General features: G+C 44.8%; 1 protein-coding gene across 8 annotated transcripts in view; it reads right to left on the bottom strand.

Annotated features, from left to right (window-relative positions):
* Positions 1–24,681, bottom strand: part of tspan11 (tetraspanin 11) — a 181,752-nt gene that overhangs the window by 35,287 nt on the left and 121,784 nt on the right. For 7 of the 8 annotated variants that reach the window (XM_073059834.1, XM_073059837.1, XM_073059832.1 and 4 more), the window contains 2 exons: positions 4,919–5,005; positions 3,968–4,058 (listed from right to left, as the gene is read on the bottom strand). The exons of the other annotated variant lie outside the window; for it this stretch is intronic. In XM_073059834.1, coding sequence (XP_072915935.1) covers positions 3,978–4,058; positions 4,919–5,005 — 168 coding nt within the window. In that variant the 3' untranslated portion in view covers positions 3,968–3,977. The remainder of the gene's footprint in view (positions 1–3,967; positions 4,059–4,918; positions 5,006–24,681) is intronic. 8 annotated transcript variants of the gene reach the window in all.

The following is a 24,681-nucleotide window of genomic DNA, read 5'->3' as shown; positions in this document are numbered from 1 at the left end:
GTGATCTGAGTGGAGGTCAATGAGGTTAGGCAGTTTAAATGGTTCAACACAGACTAGATGGGCTGAAGGGTCTGTTTCTATGCTGTACTTTTCTATGAGTCTAGGTTAGGACTTTATTTCGTGGAATGAAGAAAAATGAAGGGAGATTTGATAGAGGCATACAAAATTATGAGGGCATAGATAGGTTAAATGCAAGCTGGCTTTTTTCCATTGAGATTGGGTGAGACTAGAACTAGAGGTCATGGTTTAATGGTGAAAGGTGAAATGTTTATGAAGAACATGAGGGTGAATTTCTTCACTCAGAGGTTCGTAAGAGTGTAGAACAAGCTGCCAGAAGATATGGTGGATGCAGGTTCAATTTCAACATTTAAGAGAAATTTGGGTAGGTACATGGATGGGAGGGATATGGTCTGGGTGCAGTTTGATGGGACTAAGTAAAATGATAGTTCTGCACAGACTAAATGGACCAAAGGGCCTGTTTCCGTACTGCAATGTTTCAATCACTCTCCACAACTGTTGAGCTCCTCCCTCTCTGTTGATCTTGGCCAGGCTGTCTTGGTGGTTATAGTTCTGGACTCGAGGCTACAGGAGGCCAGACTACAGTACCCACCACTCTGCCTGTCTTTTTCACTGTGAACCGTGCACTAGGAACTGGTCGTTGTTCCTGCACTGTGTAGACATGCCACCTCAAATGGAAGAACAGGGAGCTTGATGCAGAGTGCTGGTTGTGTGATGGGGTGAACTGTGCTATCCTTGCCCAGCTCCCTGATCCCTTCTTTAGCCTCTAGTGTACAATGTGGAAAGCAACTGGTTATGCAGTCACATATTCATTGGGTGTGAAGCTTGGTGAAAGGGGTTGCAGACCAGACCATAAGACATAGGAGCAGAATTTGGCTATCGCGCTTGCTCCGCCATTCCGTCATGGTTGATCCCCGATCCCACTCAACCCCATACACGTGCCTTTTCGCCTTAGCCTGTGATGCCCTGACCAGTCAGGAAACTATCAACTTCCACCTTAAATATATGCACGGACTCGGCCTCCACTGCAGTCTGTGGCAGAGTATTCCACAGATTCACTACTCTCTGGCTAAAAAATTTCATCCTTACGTCTGTTCTAAAAGGTCACCCCTCAATTTTGAGGCTGTGCCCTCTGGATTTGGATGCCCCCACCATAGGAAACATCCTCTCCACATCCACCCTATCTAGTCTTTTCAACATATGGTAGGTTTCAATGAGATCCTAACGCATTCTTCTAAGTTCCAGTGAGTACAGGCCCAAAGCTGCCAAACGTTCCTCATATGTTAACCTCTTCATTCCTGGAACCTCCTCTGGACTCTCTCCAATGACAATACATTCTTTCTGAGATATGGGCCCAAAACTGTTGAAAATACTCGAAGTGTGGTCTGACTAGTATCTTATAAAGCCTCAGCATTATCTCCTTGCTTTTATATTCTATTCCCCTTGAAATAAATGCCAACATTGCATTTGCCTTCTTAACCACAGACTCAACTTACAAATTAACCTTCTGAGAGACTTACACAAGGATTCCTAAGTCCCTCTGCACCTATGATGTTTGAACCTTCTCCTCATTTAGATAATAGTCAGCACTATTTTTCTACCAAAATGCATTATCATACATTTCCCAACACTGTATTCCATCTGCCACTTTTTTGCCCATTCTTCCAATTTGTCTAAGTCCTGCTGCAATCGCATTGTTTCCTCAACACTACCTACCCCTCCACCTAACTTTGTATCATCCGCAAACTTTGCCACAAAGCCATCAATTCCATTTTCAAAATCATTGACAATGTGAAAAGCAGTGCTTGCAATGCTGACCCTTGAGGAACACCACTAGTCACTGGCAGCCAACCAGAAAAGGCCCCTTTTATTCCCACTCACTGCATCCTACCTGTCAGCCATTCCGCTATCCATTCCGCTGTCCATTCCACTATCCATTCCGCTGTCCATTCCACTATCCATTCCGCTATCCATTCCACTGTCCATTCCACTATCCATTCCGCTATCCATTCCGCTGTCCATTCCACTATCCATTCCGCTATCCATTCCGCTGTCCATTCCGCTGTCCATTCCGCTATCCATTCCGCTGTCCATTCCACTATCCATTCCGCTATCCATTCCACTGTCCATTCCACTATCCATTCCGCTATCCATTCCAGTGTCCATTCCGCTATCCATTCCGCTATCCATTCCAGTGTCCATTCCGCTATCCATTCCAGTGTCCATTCCGCTGTCCATTCCAGTATCCTTCCAGTAATGCTGTAGGATTTTATCTTGTTAAGCAGCCTCAAGTGTGGCACTTATCAAACACTTTCTGAAAATCTAAGTAAATGACATCCACTGCCTCTCCTTTGTCCATCCTGCTTGTTATTTCCTAGAAGAATTCTAACAGGTTTGTCAGGCAAGATTTCTCTTCAGAGAAACCTATTTGACTTATTTTATCATCAGTCTCCAAGTACTTTGAAACCTCATTCTTAATTATAAACCCCAACACTTTCCCAACTACTGAGGTTAGGCTAATTGGCCTATAATTTCCTTTCTTTGCCTTCCTCCCTTACTAAAGAGTGGAGTGACATTTGTAATCTTCCAATACTCCCAGACCATGTCAGAATTAAATGATTCTTGAAAGATCATGACCAATGCATCCATTATTTCTTCAGCAACCTCTCTCAGGACTCTCGGATGTAGTCCATCTGGTCCAGGTGACTTATCCACCTTAAGACCTTTCAGTTTGCCTAAGACTTTTTCCTTTGTAATAGCAATGGCACTCACTCCTGCTTTCTGACACTCACAGACCTCTGGTATCATCCACAGTGAAGACAGGTGCAAAGTACTTATTAAGTTCATCTGCCACTTCTTTATCCCCCTTTAATACCTCACCAGCATCTTTTTCCAGTGGTCCAATATCAACTCTCATCTCTCTTTTACTCTTTACATAACTGAAAAAAGCTTTTATTATCCTGCTTTATATTATTGACTAGTTTGCCCTCATATTTCATCTTTTCCCTTCTTATTGCTTTTTTTAGTTGCCTTTTGTTGGATTTTAAATGCTTCCCAGTCTTACAACTTCCCACTCACTTTTGCTACCTTATATGCCCTTTCCTTGGCTTTTATGCTGTCCTTAACTTCCTTTGTCAGCCACAGTTGCCTAGCCCTGCCACTTAAGAACTTCTTCAGTGGGACATTTCTAAACTGTACTTTGTGAACTATTCCCAGAAACTTCAGCCATCTCTGTCTGCTGTCATCCCCACCAGTATCCTCCTCCAGTCTACTTGGGCAAGTTTCTCATGCTTCTGTAATTCCGTTTACTCCATTGTGATACAGATACACACCAGGTATGCTTCTCCCTCTCAGATTGATTTGGGGGTGTTGTTGGAGATTCCTTAGCAATTCTCTGCAGTGCAATTGTAAATGATGTAATCAATTGGCAGTGGCAGATGGGTGAAGTATGGAGTGCCAGTCTAGTAGTCTGACTTGTCCCAGATGATGCCAGGCATCGGAATTGGTGCTGAGCTGCAGCCACCCAGCAAAGCGGGCTGTCTTGAGGTAAGAGGATTTTGTGTGCGAGAGGGTGGAGGGAGGTACAGGGTCGTGTTTTGCTGTTGTTGTTTTGTTGCTTGTTGTGTTCTGCCGTGCATTGCTTGCATGCTATATTGGCACCAGAATGTGGGATGACAATTATGGGCTGCTAATGCAATCGATGCATGTTTAGATATACACATGATAAACAAACTTGAATCTTGAACCTTAAAACAGATGAACCAATTCAAGGTCCTGGAGCCCTGGTACTGTTGTGGCGAGAGGTGGTCTCTCCTTCTAAAATCTGCTGGTGAAAACAACAGCTCAATGCACTGTGCAATGAAAGCAACTGAAAGAGGCAATGCAGAGGCAGTTGATGAGAAAAGCTGGGCAAAGGTGCAGATAGCAGTATCAGTATGCACACACTCACAGGCATGCCGTCAGTTCTGGAAAAACTCCACCTCCTCCTCCTCTCTGATGATCACGCAGATGAAGCAGGCGGTTGTTACGGCTCCAATCAGCTGCCGGGCAAACAACAGCAGCTTCAGAATGATCCACAGAAAACCCGTTGTATAGCTAGCAGAGTGACAGAACACCCCTGCTCTGAAACCCACTGTAAAACATCGGCAAATGTCACGTCCCAAACAGACTGGAAGAACATAGGCATGCCTGGGAATCAGAGCCTTGTACAGACTGTTTGTACTGATGGCGAGGGCTTGCAGCCGTTCTACCCATCGAACTGTTCATTCCGTGATGTTCCCTGCATTCCCCAGGTCTTTCAGTACAGAATTCTCATCACCACACCACTGTTTCTCTCTGACTCTGACTCTGTCATTTCTTCCTGATTAGTGTTCTCAATGAACAAACACTGACGTAAACAGGATTTCACATCAGACACTGAATCTAACCCTATCTCAATGTTGAGGCTCTTCAGATGGATGTCACAGTTTGTAATTACCCACGTGACTGAGCCTTCACCCTTCAGTCTACCACAGGCAGACAGCTTTTGCTGTGTCCCATCCCCAAGGGCTCATTATCAGCAATCAAACTAGGGTAAAGGAACAACAGACCCCAGCCTCCTGCCCCAGCTGAGTCGTCAGCACATCAAACTCATGGCCCCTGCCCTTCAATGGGAGCTTTCCATGCCACGGATTAAAACTATGATAGATATACCTCCCAAACATGCTTGTTCTCCCAAAACATTTGCCCTTGACAAACTTGTTCCCCCAACACACCCCCAACATGCTTGACCCAACACACTTATCTTCCCTACTTGCATGTTCCCCTGCACACATCTCCCAACAGGTATGCCCCTTCCCCTGACATGTTTGCCCCCTCCCTACAACATGCTTGCACACCCCTTGACACATGGTAGGATTACCTGCAGGCAGGCCACGCCAATGCCAACAGCTCCCATGATCAACAGGTGATCTGCAAGTACCTGCTCCAGAACAACGAGGCATCCTCCCTGCCAACACATTCCAAAGAAAACACACAATGCTTCAAATTGTCCCAAACTGTGTGCCAGTACTCACGCAGTAACACAGAAACGCACACTGAAATCTGAAGCAAAGCAAATATTGTGACAGTGTACAAAACAATGGACAGTGGGGGAAATTTCCATTTACACAGGAAGATCCAGTGAGTGACTGATGGTTCAGGATAGGTGATAATGAATAGTCTAGTGCTGGAGAGAAGGAGGGGAAGGGAGGGTATCGACTTATAAGACCAGCCAGAGCTGAGCATCTTCTCCCCTGGATGCATAACTCTTCACACAGATGCAAGAGGATGACTTTATATCACAGAAATGATTATCCAGAGATGGTTTATTTATTTATCTATCTATCAATGCAAGAGGATGACTTTATATCACAGAAATGATTATTCAGAGATGGTTTATTTACTTATCTATCTATCTGCTAATTGATTCACAGATATAGCTAGCATTTATTGACTACCCTTAACTGCTCCAAAGAATGTGGCGGTGAGACAACTTCTGAAATTCTGCTCCCCCTCCAGAGGCAAGGTGAACATAATTATCAACACCACAAGATGGTAACACCATAAGATATAGGAACAGAATGAGGCCACTCCACCAAGGCTGATTTATTAACCTTCTCAACCCCATTCTCCTGTCTTCTCCCCATAACCACTGACACCCTGACTGATGAAAAATCTATGAACCACTACTTTAAAAATACCCAATGACTTGGCTTCCATAGCCATCTGTGTCAATGAGTTCTACAGCTTCACCACCCTCTGGCTGAAGAAGCTCCCCCTCATCAATATTCTAAAGGGACGTCTTTCTATTCTGAGGTTAGAATTATCCACTATAGAAAACATCCTCTCTAAGTCCAATCTGTCAAAGACTTTCAACATTCGACAGATTTCATTGAGAACCCTCCCATTCTTCTAAATTCCAGCAACCAAGATGTGACAATGAGAGTCACACTGCAGGGAACAGTAACAGCCACAGTGTCTCACAGCGGGGAACAGTAACAGTCACACTGCAGGGAATGGTAGCAGTCAGACAGTCACAAAGCAGGGAATGGTAACAGTCACACAGTCACAGTGCGGGGAATGGTAACAGTCACACAGTCTCATTGCAGGGAATGGTAACAGTCACACAATCACATTGCAGGGAATGGTAACAGTCACACAGATTCATTGCAGGGAATGGTAACAGTCACACAGTCACACTGCAGGGAATGATAACAGTCACACAGTCACATTGCAGGGAATGGTAACAGTCACACAGTCACATTGCAGGGAATGGTAACAGTCACACAATCACATTGCGGGGAATGGTAACAGTCACACAGTCACATTGCGGGGAATGGTAACAGTCACACAGTCACATTGCGGGGAATGGTAACAGTCACACAATCACATTGCGGGGGAATGGTAACAGTCACACAGTCACATTGCGGGGAATGGTAACAGTCACATAGTCTCACTGCGGGGAATGGTAACAGTCACACAATCACATTGCAGGGAATGGTAACAGTCACACAGTCACATTGCAGGGAATGGTAACAGTCACACAGTCTCATTGTAGGGAATGGTAACAGTCACACAGTCTCACTGCAGGGAATGGTAACAGTCAGACAGTCACACTGCAGGGAATGGTAACAGTCACACAGTCACATTGCAGGGAATGGTAACAGTCACACAGTCTCACTGCAGGGAATGGTAACAGTCACACAGTCTCATTGCAGGGAATGGTAACAGTCACACAGTCACATTGCAGGGAATGGTAACAGTCACACAGTCTCATTGCAGGGAATGGTAACAGTCACACAGTCTCATTGCAGGGAATGGTAACAGTCACACAGTCTCATTGCAGGGAATGGTAACAGTCACACAGTCACATTGCAGGGAATGGTAACAGTCACACAGTCTCATTGCAGGGGAATGGTAACAGTCACACAGTAACATTGCAGGGAATGGTAACAGTCACACAGTCTCACTGCAGGGAATGGTAACAGTCACACAGTCTCACTGCAGGGAATGGTAACAGTCACACAGTCTCATTGCAGGGAATGGTAACAGTCACACAGTCACATTGCAGGGAATGGTAACAGTCACACAGTCACATTGCAGGGGATGGTAACAGTCACACAGTCTCATTGCAGGGAATGGTAACAGTCACACAATCACAGTGCAGGGAATGGTAACAGTCACACAGTCACACTGAGGGGAATGATAACAGTCACACAGTCTCATTGCAGGGAATGGTAACAGTCACACAGTCACATTGCAGGGAATGGTAACAGTCACACAATCACATTGCAGGGGAATGGTAACAGTCACACAGTAACATTGCAGAGAATGGTAACAGTCACACAATCACATTGCAGGGAATGGTAACAGTCACACAGTCACACTGAGGGGAATGATAACAGTCGCACAGTCTCATTGCAGGGAATGGTAACAGTCACACAGTCACATTGCAGGGAATGGTAACAGTCACACAGTCTCATTGCAGGGGAATGGTAACAGTCACACAGTAACATTGCGGGGAATGGTAAAAGTCACACAGTCTCATTGCTGGGAATGGTAACAGTCACACAATCACATTGCAGGGAATGGTAACAGTCACACAGTCACACTGAGGGGAATGATAACAGTCACACAGTCACATTGCAGGGGATGGTAACAGTCACACAGTCACATTGCAGGGAATGGTAACAGTCACACAATCACAGTGCAGGGAATGGTAACAGTCACACAGTCTCATTGCTGGGAATGGTAACAGTCACACAATCACATTGCAGGGAATGGTAACAGTCACACAGTCTCACTGCAGGGAATGGTAACAGTCACACAATCACATTGCAGGGAATGGTAACAGTCACACAGTCTCACTGCAGGGAATGGTAACAGTCACACAGTCTCATTGCAGGGAATGGTAACAGTCACAGGGTCACATTGCAGGGAATGGTAACAGTCACACAGTCACATTGCAGGGAATGGTAACAGTCACATTGCATGGGATGGTAACAGTCACACAGTCTCATTGCAGGGAATGGTAACAGTCACACAATCACAGTGCAGGGAATGGTAACAGTCACACAGTTTCATTGCAGGGAATGGTAACAGTCACACAGTCACATTGCGGGGAATGGTAACAGTCACACAGTCTCATTGCAGGGAATGGTAACAGTCACACAGTCACATTGCGGGGAATGGTAACAGTCACACAGTCTCATTGCAGGGAATGGTAACAGTCACACAGTCACACTGAGGGGAATGATAACAGTCACACAATCACATTGCGGGGAATGGTAACAGTCACACAGTCTCATTGCTGGGAATGGTAACAGTCACACAATCACATTGCAGGGAATGGTAACAGTCACACAGTCACACTGAGGGGAATGATAACAGTCGCACAGTCTCATTGCAGGGAATGGTAACAGTCACACAGTCACATTGCAGAGAATGGTAACAGTCACACAGTCTCATTGCAGGGGAATGGTAACAGTCACACAGTAACATTGCAGGGAATGGTAACAGTCACACAATCACATTGCAGGGAATGGTAACAGTCACACAGTCACACTGAGGGGAATGATAACAGTCGCACAGTCTCATTGCAGGGAATGGTAACAGTCACACAGTCACATTGCAGGGAATGGTAACAGTCACACAGTCTCATTGCAGGGGAATGGTAACAGTCACACAGTAACATTGCGGGGAATGGTAACAGTCACACAGTCTCATTGCTGGGAATGGTAACAGTCACACAATCACATTGCAGGGAATGGTAACAGTCACACAGTCACACTGAGGGGAATGATAACAGTCACACAGTAACATTGCAGGGAATGGTAACAGTCACACAGTCTCACTGCAGGGAATGGTAACAGTCACACAGTCACATTGCAGGGAATGATAACAGTCACACAGTCACACTGAGGGGAATGATAACAGTCACACAATCACATTGCGGGGAATGGTAACAGTCACACAGTCTCATTGCTGGGAATGGTAACAGTCACACAATCACATTGCAGGGAATGGTAACAGTCACACAGTCACACTGAGGGTAATGATAACAGTCGCACAGTCTCATTGTAGGGAATGGTAACAGTCACACAGTCACATTGCAGGGAATGATAACAGTCACACAGTCTCATTGCAGGGAATGGTAACAGTCACACAGTCACATTGCAGGGAATGGTAACAGTCACACAGTCACATTGCAGGGAATGGTAACAGTCACACAGTCACATTGCAGGGAATGGTAACAGTCACACAGTCACATTGCGGGGAATGGTAACAGTCACACAGTCACACTGAGGGGAATGATAACAGTCGCACAGTCTCATTGCAGGGAATGATAACAGTCACACAGTCACATTGCGGGGAATGATAACAGTCACACAGTCTCATTGCGGGGAATGGTAACAGTCACACAGTCACATTGCGGGGAATGGTAACAGTCACACAGTCTCATTGCGGGGAATGGTAACAGTCACACAGTCACATTGCGGGGAATGGTAACAGTCACACAATCACATTGCGGGGAATGGTAACAGTCACACAGTCACAGTGCGGGGAATGGTAACAGTCACACAGTCTCACTGCAGGGAATGGTAACAGTCACACAGTCTCACTGCAGGGAATGGTAACAGTCACACAGTCTCATTGCAGGGAATGGTAACAGTCACACAGTCACATTGCAGGGAATGGTAACAGTCACACAGTCACATTGCAGGGGATGGTAACAGTCACACAGTCTCATTGCAGGGAATGGTAACAGTCACACAGTCACACTGAGGGGAATGATAACAGTCACACAGTCTCATTGCAGGGAATGGTAACAGTCACACAGTCACATTGCAGGGAATGGTAACAGTCACACAATCACATTGCAGGGGAATGGTAACAGTCACACAGTAACATTGCAGAGAATGGTAACAGTCACACAATCACATTGCAGGGAATGGTAACAGTCACACAGTCACACTGAGGGGAATGATAACAGTCGCACAGTCTCATTGCAGGGAATGGTAACAGTCACACAGTCACATTGCAGGGAATGGTAACAGTCACACAGTCTCATTGCAGGGGAATGGTAACAGTCACACAGTAACATTGCGGGGAATGGTAAAAGTCACACAGTCTCATTGCTGGGAATGGTAACAGTCACACAATCACATTGCAGGGAATGGTAACAGTCACACAGTCACACTGAGGGGAATGATAACAGTCACACAGTCACATTGCAGGGGATGGTAACAGTCACACAGTCACATTGCAGGGAATGGTAACAGTCACACAATCACAGTGCAGGGAATGGTAACAGTCACACAGTCTCATTGCTGGGAATGGTAACAGTCACACAATCACATTGCAGGGAATGGTAACAGTCACACAGTCTCACTGCAGGGAATGGTAACAGTCACACAATCACATTGCAGGGAATGGTAACAGTCACACAGTCTCACTGCAGGGAATGGTAACAGTCACACAGTCTCATTGCAGGGAATGGTAACAGTCACAGGGTCACATTGCAGGGAATGGTAACAGTCACACAGTCACATTGCAGGGAATGGTAACAGTCACACAGTCACATTGCATGGGATGGTAACAGTCACACAGTCTCATTGCAGGGAATGGTAACAGTCACACAATCACAGTGCAGGGAATGGTAACAGTCACACAGTTTCATTGCAGGGAATGGTAACAGTCACACAGTCACATTGCGGGGAATGGTAACAGTCACACAGTCTCATTGCAGGGAATGGTAACAGTCACACAGTCACATTGCGGGGAATGGTAACAGTCACACAGTCTCATTGCAGGGAATGGTAACAGTCACACAGTCACACTGAGGGGAATGATAACAGTCACACAATCACATTGCGGGGAATGGTAACAGTCACACAGTCTCATTGCTGGGAATGGTAACAGTCACACAATCACATTGCAGGGAATGGTAACAGTCACACAGTCACACTGAGGGGAATGATAACAGTCGCACAGTCTCTTTGCAGGGAATGGTAACAGTCACACAGTCACATTGCAGAGAATGGTAACAGTCACACAGTCTCATTGCAGGGGAATGGTAACAGTCACACAGTAACATTGCAGGGAATGGTAACAGTCACACAATCACATTGCAGGGAATGGTAACAGTCACACAGTCACACTGAGGGGAATGATAACAGTCGCACAGTCTCATTGCAGGGAATGGTAACAGTCACACAGTCACATTGCAGGGAATGGTAACAGTCACACAGTCTCATTGCAGGGGAATGGTAACAGTCACACAGTAACATTGCGGGGAATGGTAACAGTCACACAGTCTCATTGCTGGGAATGGTAACAGTCACACAATCACATTGCAGGGAATGGTAACAGTCACACAGTCACACTGAGGGGAATGATAACAGTCACACAGTAACATTGCAGGGAATGGTAACAGTCACACAGTCTCACTGCAGGGAATGGTAACAGTCACACAGTCTCATTGCAGGGAATGGTAACAGTCACACAATCACAGTGCAGGGAATGGTAACAGTCACACAGTCTCACTGCAGGGAATGGTAACAGTCACACAGTCACATTGCAGGGAATGATAACAGTCACACAGTCACACTGAGGGGAATGATAACAGTCACACAATCACATTGCGGGGAATGGTAGTCACACAGTCTCATTGCTGGGAATGGTAACAGTCACACAATCACATTGCAGGGAATGGTAACAGTCACACAGTCACACTGAGGGTAATGATAACAGTCGCACAGTCTCATTGTAGGGAATGGTAACAGTCACACAGTCACATTGCAGGGAATGATAACAGTCACACAGTCTCATTGTAGGGAATGGTAACAGTCACACAGTCACAGTGCGGGGAATGGTAACAGTCACATAGTCACAGTGCGGGGAATGGTAACAGTCACACAGTCACATTGCAGGGAATGGTAACAGTCACACAGTCACATTGCAGGGAATGGTAACAGTCACACAGTCACATTGCGGGGAATGGTAACAGTCACACAGTCTCATTGCGGGGAATGGTAACAGTCACACAGTCACATTGCGGGGAATGGTAACAGTCACACAGTCACATTGCGGGGAATGGTAACAGTCACACAGTCTCATTGCGGGGAATGGTAACAGTCACACAGTCACATTGCGGGGAATGGTAACAGTCACACAGTCACATTGCGGGGAATGGTAACAGTCACACAGTCACAGTGCGGGGAATGGTAACAGTCACACAGTCTCACTGCGGGGAATGGTAACAGTCACACAGTCTCACTGCGGGGAATGGTAACAGTCACACAGTCACATTGCAGGGAATGGTAACAGTCACACAGTCACACTGCAGGGAATGGTAACAGTCACACAATCACATTGCAGGGAATGGTAACAGTCACACAGTCTCACTGCAGGGAATGGTAACAGTCACACAGTCTCATTGCAGGGAATGGTAACAGTTACAGGGTCACATTGCAGGGAATGGTAACAGTCACACAGTCACATTGCAGGGAATGGTAACAGTCACACAGTCACATTGCATGGGATGGTAACAGTCACACAGTCTCATTGCAGGGAATGGTAACAGTCACACAATCACAGTGCAGGGAATGGTAACAGTCACACAGTCACATTGCAGGGAATGATAACAGTCACACAGTCACACTGAGGGGAATGATAACAGTCACACAGTCACATTGCGGGGAATGATAACAGTCACACAATCACATTGCGGGGAATGGTAACAGTCACACAATCACATTGCAGGGAATGGTAACAGTCACACAGTCACACTGAGTGGAATGATAACAGTCGCACAGTCTCATTGCAGGGAATGGTAACAGTCACACAGTCACATTGCAGGGAATGATAACAGTCACACAGTCTCATTGCAGGGAATGGTAACAGTCACACAGTCACATTGCGGGGAATGGTAACAGTCACACAGTCTCATTGCAGGGAATGGTAACAGTCACACAGTCACATTGCGGGGAATGTTAACAGTCACACAGTCTCATTGCAGGGAATGTTAACAGTCACACAGTCACAGTGCAGGGAATGGTAACAGTCACACAGTCTCACTGCAGGGAATGGTAACAGTCACACAATCACATTGCAGGGAATGGTAACAGTCACACAGTCTCATTGCAGGGAATGGTAACAGTCACACAGTCACACTGCAGGGAATGGTAACAGTCACACAGTCTCACTGCAGGGAATGGTAACAGTCACACAGTCACATTGCGGGAAATGGTAACAGTCACACAGTCTCACTGCAGGGAATGGTAACAGTCACACAATCACATTGCAGGGAATGGTAACAGTCACACAGTCTCATTGCGGGGAATGGTAACAGTCACACAGTCACATTGCGGGGAATGGTAACAGTCACACAATCACATTGCGGGGAATGGTAACAGTCACACAGTCACAGTGCGGGGAATGGTAACAGTCACATAGTCTCACTGCAGGGAATGGTAACAGTCACACAGTCACATTGCAGGGAATGGTAACAGTCACACAGTCACATTGCGGGGAATGGTAACAGTCACACAGTCTCATTACGGGGAATGGTAACAGTCACACAGTCACATTGCAGGGAATGGTAACAGTCACACAGTCACATTGCGGGGAATGGTAACAGTCACACAGTCTCATTGCGGGGAATGGTAACAGTCACACAGTCACATTGCGGGGAATGGTAACAGTCACACAATCACATTGCGGGGAATGGTAACAGTCACACAGTCACAGTGCGGGGAATGGTAACAGTCACATAGTCTCACTGCAGGGAATGGTAACAGTCACACAGTCACATTGCAGGGAATGGTAACAGTCACACAGTCACACTGCAGGGAATGGTAACAGTCACACAATCACATTGCAGGGAATGGTAACAGTCACACAGTCTCACTGCAGGGAATGGTAACAGTCACACAGTCTCATTGCAGGGAATGGTAACAGTCACAGGGTCACATTGCAGGGAATGGTAACAGTCACACAGTCACATTGCAGGGAATGGTAACAGTCACACAGTCACATTGCATGGGATGGTAACAGTCACACAGTCTCATTGCAGGGAATGGTAACAGTCACACAATCACAGTGCAGGGAATGGTAACAGTCACACAGTTTCATTGCAGGGAATGGTAACAGTCACACAGTCACATTGCAGGGAATGATAACAGTCACACTGAGGGGAATGATAACAGTCACACAATCACATTGCGGGGAATGGTAACAGTCACACAATCACATTGCAGGGAATGGTAACAGTCACACAGTCACACTGAGTGGAATGATAACAGTCGCACAGTCTCATTGCAGGGAATGGTAACAGTCACACAGTCACATTGCAGGGAATGATAACAGTCACACAGTCTCATTGCAGGGAATGGTAACAGTCACACAGTCACATTGCGGGGAATGGTAATAGTCACACAGTCTCATTGCAGGGAATGGTAACAGTCACACAGTCACATTGCGGGGAATGGTAACAGTCACACAGTCTCATTGCAGGGAATGGTAACAGTCACACAGTCACAGTGCAGGGAATGGTAACAGTCACACAGTCTCACTGCAGGGAATGGTAACAGTCACACAATCACATTGCAGGGAATGGTAACAGTCACACAGTCTCATTGCAGGGAATGGTAACAGTCACACAGTCTCATTGCAGGGAATGGTAACAGTCACACAGTCACATTGCAGGGAATGGTAACAGTCACACAGTTTCATTGCAGGGAATGGTAACAGTCACACAGTCACATTGCAGGGAATGATAACAGTCACACAGTCACACTGAGGGGAATGATAACAGTCACACAATCACATTGCGGGGAATGGTAATAGTCACACAATCACATTGCAGGGAATGGTAACAGTCACACAGTCACACTGAGTGGAATGATAACAGTCGCACAGTCTCATTGCAGGGAATGGTAACAGTCACACAGTCACATTGCAGGGAATGATAACAGTCACACAGTCTCATTGCAGGGAATGGTAACAGTCACACAGTCACATTGCGGGGAATGGTAACAGTCACACAGTCTCATTGCAGGGAATGGTAACAGTCACACAGTCACATTGCGGGGAATGGTAACAGTCACACAGTCTCATTGCAGGGAATGTTAACAGTCACACAGTCACAGTGCAGGGAATGGTAACAGTCACACAGTCTCACTGCAGGGAATGGTAACAGTCACACAATCACATTGCAGGGAATGGTAACAGTCACACAGTCTCATTGCAGGGAATGGTAACAGTCACACAGTCACATTGCAGGGAATGGTAACAGTCACACAGTCTCATTGCAGGGAATGGTAACAGTCACACAGTCACATTGCAGGGAATGGTAACAGTCACACAGTCTCACTGCAGGGAATGGTAACAGTCACACAGTCACATTGCGGGAAATGGTAACAGTCACACAGTCTCACTGCAGGGAATGGTAACAGTCACACAATCACATTGCAGGGAATGGTAACAGTCACACAGTCTCATTGCGGGGAATGGTAACAGTCACACAGTCACATTGCGGGGAATGGTAACAGTCACACAATCACATTGCGGGGAATGGTAACAGTCACACAGTCACAGTGCGGGGAATGGTAACAGTCACACAGTCTCACTGCAGGGAATGGTAACAGTCACACAGTCACATTGCAGGGAATGGTAACAGTCACACAGTCACATTGCGGGGAATGGTAACAGTCACACAGTCTCATTACGGGGAATGGTAACAGTCACACAGTCACATTGCAGGGAATGGTAACAGTCACACAGTCACATTGCGGGGAATGGTAACAGTCACACAGTCTCATTGCGGGGAATGGTAACAGTCACACAGTCACATTGCGGGGAATGGTAACAGTCACACAATCACATTGCGGGGAATGGTAACAGTCACACAGTCACAGTGCGGGGAATGGTAACAGTCACATAGTCTCACTGCAGGGAATGGTAACAGTCACACAGTCACATTGCAGGGAATGGTAACAGTCACACAGTCACACTGCAGGGAATGGTAACAGTCACACAATCACATTGCAGGGAATGGTAACAGTCACACAGTCTCACTGCAGGGAATGGTAACAGTCACACAGTCTCATTGCAGGGAATGGTAACAGTCACAGGGTCACATTGCAGGGAATGGTAACAGTCACACAGTCACATTGCAGGGAATGGTAACAGTCACACAGTCTCATTGCAGGGAATGGTAACAGTCACACAGTCTCACTGTGGGGAGCTGAACAGTTACACAACAGCTGCAGTAATAGTGTCTCATTCACAGCTCGGGAAGCAGTAACGGTTACACAGTCTCACAGCATGGAACGGTAACACAGTCACAACGCAGGGAGCAGTTGGAGTCACATTGTCACACAGCAGGAACAGTAACAGCCACACAGTCACACTGAGGAAGCAGTAGAAGTGACACAATCGCACAGTGCAGATCACTATCAGTCACACCATGGCAAACAGTAACAGTCACACAGTCACACTGCGGGAGCAGTAACAGCCACACTGCGGGGATCAGTAACAGTCACACTATCTCACAGCAGGGAACAGTAACAGTCACACCACAGGGAAGAATAACAGTCAGTCATACAGTGGGGAGTAGTAACAGTCACAAAGTCTCACTGCAGGGAGCAGTATCAAGACACACAGTCACACAGTAGGTAACAGTGACAGTCACACAGTCTCACTGTGGAGAACAAGAACAGACACCCACCCACACCACATGAGCAGTAACAGTCACACAATTGGAGCAGTAACAGTTAAACAGTCACACAGCGGGGAACAGTAACTCCCCTGTTCCTAATACCTCACCAAATGTTCATAAATCCTGCCTCTCTGGATCTTCTCCATCAACTTACCAACCACTGAGGTAAGACTCACTGATCTATAATTTCCTGGGCTATCTCTACTCCCTTTCTTGAATAAAGGAACAACATTTGCAACTCTCCAATCCTCCAGAACCTCTCCCGTGCCCATTGATGATGCAAAGATCATCCCCAGAGGCTCAGCAATCTCCTCCCTCGCCTCCTACAGTAGTCTGGGGTACATCTCATCTGGTCCCGGTGACTTATCCAACTGATGCTTTCCAAAAGCTCCAGCACATCCTCTTTTTTAATATCTACATGCTCAAGCTTTTCAGTCTGCCAAAGTCATCACTACAATCTCCAAGATCCTTTTCCATAAGTGAATACTGAAGTAAAGTATTCATTAAGTACCTCTGCTATTTCCTCCGGTTCCATACACACTTTCCCCCTGTCACACTTGATAGGTCCTATTCTTTCACATCTTATCCTCTTGCTCTTCACATACTTGTAGAATGCCTTGGAGTTTTCCTTGATTCTGCCCCCCAAGGCATTCTCACGGCCCCTTCTGACTCTCCTAATTTCCTTCTTAAGCTTCTTCCTATTAGCCTTATAATTTTTTTTTGCCACAATATGTTTATTTGCATTTTAGTACCATAAAATACAGCTTTTATCTTCCTATACTTTCCTTATATTATTCAGAAAATACAGAAGTTGCTGTATTAACACAACAAACAAGACAACACACAAAAAAAACACAAAAAATGCTACTCCTATTTCAACAAGTGGTAATCTATATATAAAAAATGTGTAAAATTTAACAGGTATTTATAATACAATTCAAAAATCAATAAATAAATAATATAAATTTTCTACAAGTTTGGAAGCTGCATTGTCTACAGCAGGTAATACTCTTTTAATCTTCTGTTAAGTCCAAATTCTTGACATAGTTAATGAAGGGTCTCCATATATTCGCAAATATCTGCTGTTTAGACCTTAATATATAGGTTATCCTTTCCATTGGGAGACCTGATAATACCTGCCTTATCCATTGAGTAGTGTTTGGTCTATGAGTACTTTTCCATAATTGTGCAATACATTTTTTAGCATGAAGTAAGCTGAGATCTATGAATGCTTGTTCATTTTTACTGTAATTGTGTTTCTCTAAGTACAAACCCAACAGAAAGAGTTTAGGGTCCAGTGAAACTTGTTTTGAAATAATTTTCTCGATTATAGCTCATACCTCTTCCCAGAATGCTCCAGTCTCTCTACATTGCCACATACAATGAAACAATGTACCTCTAGCTTCTGTACATTTTGTGCATATGTCTGATATGTTTTTGTTGTATCAGTTTAATTCTACTGGTGTGACATATGTCAACATTAACCATTTGTACTGTATCAATTTAAGGCAAGTGTTTATTGACTTAGTACGAGCATTGGTACAAGCTGTTTTCTACTCTTCATCTGAAATTTTAAACTGCAAATTTTCCTCCCAAGTTTTCAATTTGCATTGTGAATTTTCAGACGAGCAAGATACAAGCAAATCATAAAATTCCAAAATGATACCCTTTCTCAAACTGTCCTTTATCATAATTTTTTCCAAGTGTAAATGTAGGGGTCTGGTAAGTGTTGTTTTGGTTTACCTTAACAAAACTTCTTAGCTGGAGGTATTTGTAGAAATGTTTACTATTGAGGTTAAAGGTACACCTCAGCTCCTCAAAAGACATCATAATGTCTGAGTCTGCTAAATAAAGGTTTTGAATCATTTCAAGTCCCTTGGATTTCCATTCTTTAAATGTCACATCTGCTCTTCCTGGTACAAAGAACTGATTGCCCCATATTGGACTATCTTGTGATAATACATATGGTTCCTTTAAATATATTTTTACATCATACCATACCTTTATCGTGAGCTTTACAATTGGATTTTTAGCTTTCTTCCGTAATTTTTTAACTGTATCTGAGTATATGTATAAAGGAAGAGGTAATCTTAGACTGTGAGATTCCATTTCTATCCAATGAGGAGGATCATTTGTTGAAAAATAGAACATAATAGTTCTCAGCTGTACAGCCCAATAATACCACATGACGTTTGGACATTTTAGACCCCCTCAATCAAATGGCAAATACAATAATGATAAACGAAGTCTTGCTCTCCTATTGTTCCATATAAATCTCAGAAAGATCTTTTTGATTTCTGAGAACAGGTCTAAAGGTGGTGGCAAAGGAATATTTTGGAATAGATAGAGTAGCTTTGGTAGTATATTCATTTTTAGAATGTTGATTCTCCCAATTGTAGTTATTGGTAGAGCCACCCATCTTTCAATTGACTTATTAATAAGGGGTCATAATTAGCATTAACAATATGTTCTAACCTAGGCAGAATCTCTACTCCCAAATACTTAAACTGTTGTACAACATTAAATTGGATTACTTCCGAAATTGGATCCCTTCTTTCATTAGCGTTGACCAGTAATATAGAGGATTTAGTATTATTCACTTTGTATCCTAAAATCTCACCAAATGATTTAATTAGCTGTAGCAAAGTTGGGATCGATTTATTTAAATTGGATATAAATAATTGGATATAAAATGTGCCTTGGGATCTGTTCTGGGACCCTTACCCTTTGTGATTTTTATAAAGGACCTGGATGAGGAAGTGGAGGGATAGGTTTGTAAGTTTGCAGATGACACCAAGGTTGGAGGTTTTGTGTATAGTGTGGAGGGCTGTCAGAGGTTACAGCGGGATATTGATAGGATGCAAAAGTGGGCTGAGTAGTGGCAGATGGAGTTCAACCCAGATAAGTGTGAAGTGGTTCATTTTGGTAGGTCAAATATGGTGACAGAATATAGTATTAATACAGTATTAAGACTCTTGGTAGTGTGAAGGATCAGAGGGATCTTGGGGTCCGAGTCCATAGGATGCTCAAAGCAGCTGCACAGGGTGACTCTGTGGTTAAGAAGGCATACAGTGTATTGGCCTTCATCAATCTTAGAATTGAATTTAGGAGCCGAGAGGTAATGTTGCAGCTATATAGGACCCTGGTCAGACCCCACTTGGAGTACTGTGCTCAGTTTTGGTTGCCTCAATACGGGAAGGATGTGGAAGCCATAGAAAGGGGTGCAGAGGAGATTTACAAGGATGTTGCCTGGATTGGGGAGCATGCCTTATGAGAATAGGTTGAGTGAACTCGGCCTTTTCTCCTTGGAGTGACACAGGATGAGAAGTGACCTGATAGAGGTGTATAAGATGATGATAGGCATTGATCATGTGGATAGTCAGAGGCTTTTCCCCAGGTTTAAGGTGCTTGGAAGTAGGTACAGAGGAGATGTCAGGGGTAAGTTCTTTTACACAGAGAGTGGTGAGTGCGTGGAATGGGCTGCCGGTAGCGGTGGTGGAGGTGGAAATGATAGGGTCTTTTATGAGACTCCTGGAGGGCTACATGGAGCTTAGAAAAATAGATGGCTATGCATAAAACCTAGATAGTTCTAAGATAGGGACATGTTTGGCACAAGTTTGTGGGCCAAAGAGTCTGTATTGTACTGTAGGTTTTCTATGTTTGTATGTTTCTGTGGAATATTTGAGGAAAATTCTTCACTCAGAGATTTGTGGAAGTGTGGAATGAACTGCCAGCACAAGTGGTGCACGTGAGCTCCATTTCAATGTTTCGGAGAAGTTTAGATAAATACATGGATGGTAGGGCTATTATCTCAGTGAAGGTCGATGAGAGTAGGCAGTTTAAATGTTTCAGCATGGACTAGATGGACTGAAGGGCTTATTTCTGTGATGTACTTCCCTATGACTCGAAAAGAAAGAAATATTCTTTTTGACAACAACTATGAAAATCTCAGATTGTCAAATATTCTCTGTTTCACAGAACTCCTTCAGGGGTCTGTGGTCCTTTCCCACTATGGATTGTGTGACCCTAAATAGAGTGAGTTTTAATTGCCCTTCAGTGTGGGGACATTTTGTGTGGCCAATGAGTGCTGGCTTTGTCAGTGACATCACATCTTCTGAACAAACAAGAGCCTGAAAGAGTGGAAAGTGAATTGGTACAATGGCATAGATACACCCATTAACTTTACAAACTATTGCCCAGATCATTGAACTCCTGGAATGTCACCAAGCTCTGAAGACTTTCAAGACCTCCACATTTGTACATTCCTACAGAAGGTCACTGTGAGGTCCTTCTAGAATTCCTGTAACTCATCTTATTATTCCTGCGATGGTGTTCTAATTGGATCAAGCATCAGGCACGTGTCATCCAGCACTATACCTTCAATGAGGTCATGGCGTCTTCACACACCAGGCTACTGCCTCCTTGCCTACACCCCCCAACCCTCTCTTACACAGAGCAGGAATCAAGATGGAAAGTTGTGCACCCACCAAACTCACAGTATTCCTTGGTGTGCAGTTCAGATCACAGCTCAGGGAAGAGGAGTAAAATATCACTGAAGGTGCAGCATCAATGAAGATTCCTCCAGCCTCAACACATTTAAGAGCAATGAACAATTCTCATCATTCATTGATACATTTACCTTGGAGTTAACGGAAAAAAACATAAAAACACAGAAATCTACAGCACATTACAGGCTCTTCGGCCCACAATGTTGTGCTGACCACGTAACCTACACTAGAAGCTGCCTAGAATTTCCCTACCGCATAGCCCTCTAATTTGCTAAGTTCCATGTACTCAAAAAGTTCCATGTACTCCAGGCTCAAAAAGACCCTGTTGTATTTACATTTACCACCGCCGCCAGCAGTGCATTCCATGAACCCACCACTCTCTGTGTGAATAACTTACCCCTGACATTCCCTCTGTACCTATTTCCAAGCAGCTTAAAATGATGCCCCTTTGTGTTACCTATTCCAGCCCTGGGAAAAAGCCTCTGCCTATCCACACTATCAATGCCTCTCATCATCTTATACACCTCTATCAGGTCACCTCTCATCCTCCACTGCTCCAAGGAGAAAAGGCCGAGTTCACTCAACCAATTCTCATAAGGCATGCTCCCCAATCCAGGCAACATCCTTGTAAGTCTCCTCTGTACTCTCTCTGTAGTATCCACATCCTTCTGTAGTGAGGTGACCAGAGCTGAACACAGTACTCCCAGTGGGGACTTACTTAGGTCTTATATCACTGTAAAACTACCTCACAGCTTTTGAACTCACTCCCACGGTTGATGAATGCCAACATACCATACGCCTTCTTAACAACACTGTCAATCTGCACAGCAGCTTTGAGTGTCCTATGGACATGGACCCCCAAGATCTTGCTGATCTTCCACATTGCAAAGAGTCTTACCATTATATTCTGTCATCAAACTTGACCTACCAAAATTAACTTAACTGGGTTGAACTCCATCTGCCACTTCTCAGCCCAGTTCTGCATCCTATCAATGCCGTGCTGTAACCTCTGACACACTATCCACAACACCCCAACTTTTGTGTTATCAGCAAATTTACTATCCCACACTTCTACTTCCTCATCCAGGTTATTTATAAAAATCACAAACAGGAGGTCCCAGAACAGATCCCTGTGGAACACCACTGGTCACTGCTCTCCATGCAGAATACAGACCACCTACAACCACCCTTTATAGACAATAGACAATAGACAATAGGTGCAGAAGTAGACCATTCGGCCCTTCAATCCTGCACCGCCATTTTGAGATCATGGCTGATCAATTCCTATCAATACCCGGTTCCTGCCTTGTCCCCATATCCCTTGATTCCCCTATCCATAAGATACCTATCTAGCTCCTTCTTGAAAGCATCCAGAGAACTGGCCTCCACTACCTTCCGAGGCAATGCATTCCAGACCCCCACAACTCTCTGGGAGAAGAAGTTTTTCCTTAACTCTGTCTTAAATGACCTACCCTTTATTCTCAAACCATGCCCTCTGGTACTGGACTCTCCCAGCATCTGGAACATATTTCCTGCCTCTATCTTGTCCAATCCCTTAATAATCTTATACGTTTCAATCAGATCTCCTCTCAATCTCCTTAATTCCAGCGTGTACAAGCCCAGTTTCTCTAACCTCTCTGCGTAAGACAGTCCAGACATCCCAGGAATTAACCTCGTGAATCTACGCTGCACTTCCTCTACAGCCAGGATGTCCTTCCTTAACCCTGGAGACCAAAACTGTACACAATACTCCAGGTGTGGTCTCACCAGGGCTCTGTACAAATGAAAGAGGATTTCCTTGCTCTTGTACTCAATTCCCTTTGTAATAAAGGCCAACATTCCATTAGCCTTCTTCACTGCCTGCTGCACTTGCTCATTCACCTTCAGTGACTGATGAACAAGGACTCCGAGATCTCTTTGTATCACTCCCTTACCCAACTCTACACTGTTCAGATAATAATCTGCCTTCCTGTTCTTACTCCCAAAGTGGATAACCTCACACTTATTCACATTAAACGCCATCTGCCAAGTATCTGCCCACTCACCCAGCCTATCCAAGTCACCCTGAATTCTCCTAACATCCTCATCACATGTCACACTGCCACCCAGCTTAGTATCATCAGCAAATTTGCTGATGTTATTTTCTATGCCTTCATCCAAATCGTTAACATAAATGGTAAACAGCTGTGGTCCCAATACCGCGCCCTGTGGCACCCCACTAGTCACCACCTGCCATTCCGAGAAACACCCATTCACCGCTACCCTTTGCTTTCTATCTGCCAACCAGTTTTCTATCCATGTCAATGCCTTTCCCCCGATGCCCTGAGCTTTGATTTTACCCACCAATCTTCTATGTGGGACCTTATCAAATGCCTTCTGAAAATCGAGGTACACTACATCCACTGGATCTCCCTTGTCTAACTTCCTGGTTACATCCTCGAAAAACTCCAACAGATTAGTCAAGTATGATTTACCCTTGGTAAATCCATGCTGGCTCGGCCCAATCCTATCACTGCTATCTAAATATGCCACTATTTCATCTTTAATAATGGACTCTAGCATCTTTCCCACCACCGATGTCAGGCTGACAGGTCGATAGTTCTCTGTTTTCTCCCTCCCTCCTTTCTTAAAAAGTGGGATAACATTAGCCATTCTCCAATCCTCAGGAACTGATCCTGAATCTAAGGAACATTAGAAAATGATTACCAATGCATCCGCAATTTCCAGGGCCACCTCCTTTAGTACCCTAGGGTGCAGACCATCTGGACCTGGGGATTTGTCAGCCTTCAGTCCCATCAGTCTACTCATCACCGTTTCCTTCCGAATGTCAATCTGTTTCATTTCCTCTGTTACCCTATGTCCTTGGCCCATCCATACATCTGGGAGATTGCTTGTGTCTTCCTTAGTGAAAACAGATCTAAAGTACTCATTAAATTCTTCTGCCTTTTCTCTGTTTCCCATAACAATTTCACCCAATTCATTCTTCAAGGGCCCAACATTGTTCTTAACTATCTTCTTTCTCTTCACATACCTAAAAAAGCTTTTGCTATCTTCCTTTATATTCCTGGCTAGCTTGCATTCGTACCTCATTTTTTCTCCCCATATTGTCTTTTTAGTTAAGTTCTGTTGTTCCTTAAAAACTTCCCAATCATCTGTCCTCCTACTCACCTTAGCTCTGTCATATTTCCTTTTCTTTAATGCTATGCAGTCTCTGACTTCCTTTGTCAACCACTGAGGCCCCTTTCCCCCCTTTGAATCCTTCCTTCTCTGGGGGATGAACTGATTTTGCACCTTGTGCATTATTCCCAAGAATACCTGCCATTGCTGTTCCACTGTCTTTTCTGCTAGGCTATCCATCCAGTCAACTTTGGCCAGCTCCTCCCTCATGGCTCCATAGTTTCCCCTGTTCATCTG

Source organism: Hemitrygon akajei, chromosome 10 (assembly GCF_048418815.1).
Source record: "Hemitrygon akajei chromosome 10, sHemAka1.3, whole genome shotgun sequence".
NCBI classification, from domain to species: Eukaryota; Metazoa; Chordata; class Chondrichthyes; order Myliobatiformes; family Dasyatidae; genus Hemitrygon; species Hemitrygon akajei.
Note: the sequence above shows the minus strand (reverse complement) of the source record. Positions and strands in the feature narration are given on the sequence as shown.